Source organism: Apteryx rowi, unplaced genomic scaffold, assembly GCF_003343035.1.
Source record: "Apteryx rowi isolate R43461 unplaced genomic scaffold, aptRow1 scaffold_117, whole genome shotgun sequence".
In the NCBI taxonomy this organism is placed as follows: Eukaryota; Metazoa; Chordata; class Aves; order Apterygiformes; family Apterygidae; genus Apteryx; species Apteryx rowi.
This window is the reverse complement of record NW_020447386.1, coordinates 1,724,818-1,732,017: the sequence shown is the minus strand read 5'-3', so window position 1 is coordinate 1,732,017 and position 7,200 is coordinate 1,724,818. Positions and strand designations below refer to the sequence as shown.

General features: G+C 39.3%; 1 protein-coding gene across 2 annotated transcripts; it reads left to right on the top strand.

Moving 5' to 3' along the window:
- The first annotated feature begins 104 nt into the window (after positions 1–104).
- Positions 105–6,888, top strand: ZBTB18 (zinc finger and BTB domain containing 18). Of its 2 annotated transcripts, XM_026082349.1 has the most exons (3): positions 105–335; positions 983–1,066; positions 3,138–6,888. In XM_026082349.1, exons 1-3 carry the CDS (start codon positions 296–298, stop codon positions 4,718–4,720), a joined length of 1,707 nt encoding a protein of 568 aa, XP_025938134.1. In that variant the 5' UTR covers positions 105–295; the 3' UTR covers positions 4,721–6,888. The 2 variants fall into 2 exon arrangements, with proteins under 2 accessions (XP_025938134.1, XP_025938143.1); XM_026082358.1 differs by lacking the exon at positions 983–1,066.
- Positions 6,889–7,200: the final 312 nt, after the last annotated feature.

The window sequence follows — 7,200 nt, the reverse complement described above, 5'->3', positions numbered from 1 at the left end:
TGCCGGCCCGGCCGGTGCGGGCGGTGCGGGCGCGGGGCCGCTCCCGAAACGTGAACTTCAGAAGTTCACGGCGAGCCCCGGGGCGGGCGGCGCGGAGCCGGGAGGGGAGGGGAGGGAAGGCCGCTGCTCCGGGCCCGGGCAGGCCGGTCCCGCCTGCTGCTGCAAGCGGCGCCGAGGCCGGCCGTGCCGGGCTCCCGCTCCCTCCTGTTCCGCTTGGCTGCCGTGAGGGAAACGGCGCTGGAAGAATTTGTGAAGCGCAGGTCCAGCCTTAGTATGTGCGTGTCGGCATAGTAAAATGAACGGCAGTCCCAGCAACTGCGTAGAAAGAGTGATTTGTGAGTAGAGACTAAGCATTTAAAATAACACCCCAGCAACATTAACAGCTTTTTTTTGTGAAATATACTTTGAAGGCTCAGTAGCATTTATGTCGTATAAACGCTGAAATCGAGAGGACTGACGTTGAGGTGGTTGCCTGTAAATTGAGTAAATAGGTTTGGTTAATTTTTTTTTTTAACTGAACCTCTGGGCTCAATAAAAATGAATTGGTATGGATTTCTTGGATAACCCCGTGGCTTGAGTATGCTGTCAATATATAAAGCAGTCCTCCAACTTGAGGCAGAAGTGTTGCTATGCTGCAAATACAGTAGAGCCCCATATGTTTAGGATTTTCTTTTTTTTTTCCTGTTAGAAAGTTTGAAAAAAAGAGACTTTGAAGTATTTTGTTTATACTAACAGAAGAGAAAAGTTCTCCTAAGAAAAAGCTGGTGGCAGGAGTGTAGAGGAGTAGCATATGGCATTAAAAGGAGCACAGCTGGAGGTAGCATTTCCATCTGAACATGATGTCAGAGCAGCTGACAGCCTGCCATCCCTCAGCCTTTTATTCTAACACACAGACAGGGAGTTAGTGTGTGCAGATCTGTGTGTGGAGAAGGTATCTCATTCCTCTCTAACATCATCTCCACTTTGCATCTGTCTCTCCTAGTCTGCTTTTTTTCCACCGATCTAACAGACCTGGAGCCAGCAAGACTCAGAGGAAAGGACTTAATCAGGTTTATGTGTACTAAAGGTAGGAGTAGCAATAGATTAGATACAGCATATTTCTGTTTTGGTGTATTGTTTATTGAATTTCAGAAAAAATCACATTACTTTTCTAACCAAGTTTAGAGGTAATATATGAAATTGAGTATTAAATAGATAAGTGGACTTAGTCAAAAGGCTTGGGCTATAGTTTGAGAGTATCAGTTCTTATGCACATTGTCAGAATTAACTTTAATGCATATTGTGAGAATTTCTTATTTTACAACATGGAGAGAGCAAGTTCATTCTTAATTTCTGAGACCAAAACTGAAAGGTATTTAGTGGCAAGCCTAACGATAGCTCTGGTTTATATTGTTGTATTGCATCTTTAAAATGACTTCAAGGGGGTTTTAATGAAATCTACAAAAGTATATTTTTAAAAAAAGAATCATTCTAGCTCAAATGTGTTTGTTGTGAAGTCTTTCATTAAACTTCATGGTTAAATATCCAGCAGCCCAGAATGATAGCAGCCTACAGCTGTAGTGCTTCTGAAAGATAGAAATCAGTTATGTGTTTAAAAACTTTTGTACCCAGGAGAATAGCTTGACTGGTTTCCTCTTTTCTTTCTCACATGTAGTATTTGAAATCTTTTATTTCAGCATAACAATAATTATTTGAAGGAGTTTTTGTATTTGCGACTAATTTAGAACTTGTAGATTTGAGCTGCCTGAATTGGCCAGACAGCTGTAATCGCACTCCTCTATTCTTAATCTCTTTATCTGGGCAGCAGCTGCCATATGGCCACAGTCAGCTGGATCAGATGTTTATAAGCTTCCTTCTTCGTCCCTCTCTGTCCTTTCAGCCTCCTAATTTGATCACAGCTACCTTGTGAGCTGCCCTCCAATCTTTATTTTTAGCCCTCCTAAGGATTAGGATTGATGTTGGCTGTGAGGCACTTAAAGTGATTGTATTGTAAATCTTCGTGCTTTACTCTAGCAATGGTATTTTAGAGAATATAGTAGGGGTTGTCTTGTAAGTTTTAGTTCATCTTGGCTTGTGAGGGATGAGTATTTTTCAGTAATATCTGCCAACCTAGAGATCACAATCTGTTTGATGGTTTGGGAGAACATTGCTATCAATCACAGAAGAATAGATCAGAGAGGTTTTTAAGAGATTTTACTTTCTGTTTGAGTTTTGACTTCTCTTATTCTTTGAAGTTTTTTATCATCAAGGAAGGAGAGTAGGAAAATTCTTGGGTAAGAACAGTACTCAGGATACTCTTTACATATGCACACATGCACACACAGTCATGTTGAATCACTTTTTTTTTTTTTTTTAAGTTTGGTACTGCAAACTCTCGATGGTGTGGGAGGGGAGGGAAATCTCTGCCCTTCTGCACAGGGGAAAGCGGTGTTTGTTGACATTTTAGTCAATAATTTTCTTTTGTAAATTCTATGTGTTAGTAAAAATGTTTCTATTCCATTGTACAGTATGGAGAAGATTTCAAACCTAAAATTGTACTTAATAGAAGCAGAAAACAACATGAACTAAATTTCTGAAAACCTTCATTTTGCTATTGATCAAAATTATTTCTCCAAGTCTATTTGTGTTCTTTATGAATGTTAGACGTTCAGATTTTGGTATATTAGTATGTTTTCATGCACTAAACTCTCCTATTAATACAATTTCACTTTACAAAGAATGTGRATGATCTGATTTTTTTTTCCTCTGCGATGAGTATCTTGCAAACTTGTGGCGTTTAACAAATTTTTTTTTTTTTAATTTTTGTTCTGCCTTCCTAAGGACACAATCTGGAGGAAGTTGCCTGAAAAAATAACTGTTCAACAGATTTAATGAACGGCAGTGATACTTTAAAAGAATTACAAATGTTGCTGAGCGCTTATTAGAGCAGCCTATTTACCACTAAAAGGAAGGCATAACTTCAGGGGTTGGTCAGGGAAAGAGTTGCCATTGTATATGCATGTTAAATAATCCTTGCATAGTGGCTGTATTAGAATTCTGTCAATATAAATACTAGGTTTTTACAGTGGAGTAATTTGGGTTCATCCGTTCTCTTATTTTGACCTACATTTAATTTTTAAAAATCTTGTTGTTTATAGGTTATGAAGACAGTATGGAGTTTCCTGACCACAGTAGACATTTGCTACAGTGTCTGAGTGAGCAGAGACATCAGGGTTTTCTTTGTGATTGCACTGTTCTGGTAGGAGATGCCCAGTTCCGAGCCCACAGAGCTGTACTGGCTTCATGCAGCATGTATTTCCACCTCTTTTACAAGGACCAGCTGGACAAAAGGGACATTGTTCATCTGAACAGTGACATTGTTACAGCCCCAGCTTTCGCTCTCCTGCTTGAATTCATGTATGAAGGAAAACTCCAGTTCAAAGACTTGCCCATTGAAGACGTGCTAGCAGCTGCCAGTTATCTCCACATGTATGACATTGTCAAAGTCTGCAAAAAAAAGCTGAAAGAGAAAGCAACCACGGAGGCAGACAGTACAAAAAAGGAGGAAGACGCCTCAAGTTGTTCAGACAAAGTGGAGAGCCTCTCTGATGGCAGCAGCCACATGCCAGGAGACTTACCCAGTGATGAAGATGAAGGAGAAGATGAAAAATTGAACATCCTGCCTAGCAAAAGAGACTTGGCGGCTGAGCCTGGGAACATGTGGATGAGATTGCCCTCAGACTCAGCAGGCATTCCCCAGACTGGCGGAGAGGCAGAGACGCACGCAACAGCAGCTGGAAAAACAGTAGCCAGCCCCTGCAGCTCAACAGAGTCTTTGTCCCAGAGGTCTGTCACCTCCGTGAGGGATTCAGCAGATGTTGACTGCGTGCTGGACCTGTCTGTCAAGTCCAGCCTTTCAGGAGTTGAAAATCTGAACAGTTCTTATTTCTCTTCGCAGGACATGCTTAGAAGCAGCCTGGTTCAGGTGAAGGTGGAGAAAGAGGCTTCCTGTGATGAGAGTGATGTTGGCACTAATGACTATGATATGGAACATAGCACTGTGAAAGAAAGTGTGAGCACTAATAACAGGGTACAGTATGAGCCGGCCCATCTGGCTCCTATGAGGGAAGATTCGGTCTTGAGGGAGCTAGATAGAGAGGACAAGGCAAGTGATGATGAAATGATAACTCCAGAGAATGAGAGAGTCCAGGTGGAAGGAAACATGGACAGCAGTTTGCTCCCTTACGTGTCCAACATACTTAGCCCTGCTGGCCAAATTTTTATGTGTCCTCTCTGCAACAAAGTCTTTCCCAGTCCCCACATTCTGCAGATCCATTTAAGCACGCACTTTCGAGAGCAGGACGGGATCCGCAGCAAGCCTGCTACTGATGTCAATGTCCCAACCTGCTCGTTGTGTGGTAAGACTTTTTCTTGCATGTACACCTTGAAACGTCATGAGAGGACTCATTCAGGTGAAAAGCCCTACACTTGCACCCAGTGTGGGAAGAGCTTCCAGTACTCCCACAACCTGAGCCGCCATGCAGTGGTTCACACACGGGAGAAGCCACATGCTTGTAAGTGGTGTGAACGTAGGTTCACGCAGTCCGGAGACCTTTACAGACACATTCGGAAGTTTCACTGTGAGTTGGTGAACTCATTGTCTGTCAAAAGCGAAGCACTGAGCTTACCTACTGTCAGAGACTGGACCTTAGAAGATAGCTCACAAGAACTTTGGAAATAAAATTTTTATATATATAAATAATATATATATAAATCTATATAGTTGTGGTACAGTCTAAAAGCAATCTTGTTTCCTTGAACTGAAAGTTTGGCTATTAGCTTGTTTTTGCACTTTAAGGCAGCATGAATATTTCACTAATTTAGCACTGATAAAAATGAAGTTTAGAGGTAATATGACAAAGTAATAAACTACCAAGCATATTTCCCCCTTTTTGGAATATAAGCCAGTGAATACTTTACTTTCAAAGAATCTCAAATTTGAAAATTTTGACATGGCTTTATTCTCCCCAAAACACTGCATTATTTAAAGCTCTAGATTTTTTTTCGCTTTAAAGTCTGAATGTAGAAATCCTCTCCCAATTTTATCCATTCCTTTATATTTCTAAAATTGCATGAGTCCTTTCTAGCTGTTGGAAACCTGAATGCTTTTAGACCCAAATGGAAAATTTCTGAAATGCTGGATTATCTATTTTTAAACAAGCGGTTGACTTAAAACTTATTACGGCAACTTCTGGATTTCTGACAGTTCCCACTGGAAAAAAAACAAAAACATAAAACAAAAACCCTGAAAGTACACTGGGATCACTGGGACTCTGTCTTATGTGAAGGTTTGCTTGGGATGAAAAAGGATATTGCAGCTTCAGCAGTGATGAACTGTGTGTTTAAAAATGTGAATTACTGTTATTGTATACTGTAATTGATTACATGGGCCGGGGGGAGGTATCAAAGAACTTGGCAGGTTGTGTTGATGCTCTTAGTTGAGTCTTGAAAAGTAAATATTAACGCTACAGAAATGCATGAGTTTCAGTATATTTTTGTCTTTGTTTGCATTGTATAACTTTAATGAGTGAGTTTAAAATTATTTAATTTCCTTAGGAAAAACACCATTGAAAATACTGGTGTTACGAAGAACATAAATGCACTGTTTTTATTTTATATAATTTAAATTTACTTTCCCACTGTCTTTTAAGTTGAGAAGAACTTAAGCTACGAGTTGATAATTTAGCTACATAACAAGGAAAATATGAATGTTTACAAACAGGCTTAAAGATTTGCATGTGCAGTGTGCATTTATTAAAAGAGAACCTTCTAATTGCACAAACCCCATGCCAGCTCAAACTTTAGGTGCATCCATTTACCCAGATGAGCATTTTTAGGATTCCTGCTGCACAAATCAACAATAGGTCATTCTTTTTTCCCCCCTTGAAAAGAGTCTATGGACTGAAAAAGCCCCAGGCTGAAAGGACTGGAAAGCCTTGATTGACACGGGGGACGGGGGGAGGGTAGAGGACTCTGTGTATCCAAGCAGCAGAGACTGCAGCCTGACGTGTGGTTTTAATGACCAACACACAGGTCAAAAGCATTTTGCACAGTGTTTGTTTTCCTGTCTTGCACTTACAAATAAGGTCTATGGGAGTAGCATGGAAAACGTTTGCTGTTTTTCCTTTTTTTTTCTGCTTTTGTTTAAAATTTGATCGCCTTAACTACTGTAAACATAGCCTATTTTTGTGCTTAAGATACTGAATGGAAAACTCCATTGTGTATTGCTGGACTGTTTTGGAAATATTTGGTCAAATGTGTGTTAATTTGGCTGTAATGGCATTTAAAACAAAAAAAAAGCTGTGAAAATGGCCTTGGAGCGTTATCTTTAGTTACTTGAATAGTTTCTAGGTTTTAAAAATACATTCTTTTATTAATTTAGAGAAGACAATCAGTGTCTGAGAAAAATGGACTTTCTCTTGGTTTTTTTTGTGGTCCTTGTGAGTGATTGCTTTTTTTCTTTTATTAGTTTCACATTCTTCTTTTGTTCTAAAACTTAGACTGACATCTAGCTTTGACAATCATAGTATGTTTTATTTTCCTGAGGGGGGAATAACTTATAATGCTGTTTAGTTTTGTACTATTGGTGTGTTGGTGAATTTTTAAACTGTGTGCTAACTGCAATAAATTATATGAACTGAGAAATCAATTCCCTTGTCTTTTTTCCCTCTTTTAAATTATAGTTACGGAGTATTTTTTATAATGTGTAACTTTATTACTTTTGTACAGACTTCTATTGCTAACTGTGTATGGAATATGTTTTCAGTATGCTTTYGAGCACTTTGTTGCTAACGTACATATTTACATCTCACTTAACACTTAAAAAAATTAAATGCTTGTGTTTTGAAAGCATTTCTGTGTGTGTAGCTCTCTATCATTCTGTAGAGGGAATTTTTTTTCAAAGGCTTTTGCAGAAGCAATCTATCAAATTCCAGAAATTTTAATACTAAGCAAATACCTATATATAAAGACACAATGTTCTTTTTCTGCATTTAATTTCATCCCAAGTAGATCTGTCAGGTTCACTCTTTTGTGTTCAGTTTCTGTTAGAAAATTAGAGCAGAAGGGAACAACTTAATCTGAAGTACTGATCGGGTAAACACTGGCATTCTAGGTTACAGAACAAGTAGGCAGTCCGAATGTCCAAAATATCGGCAACGC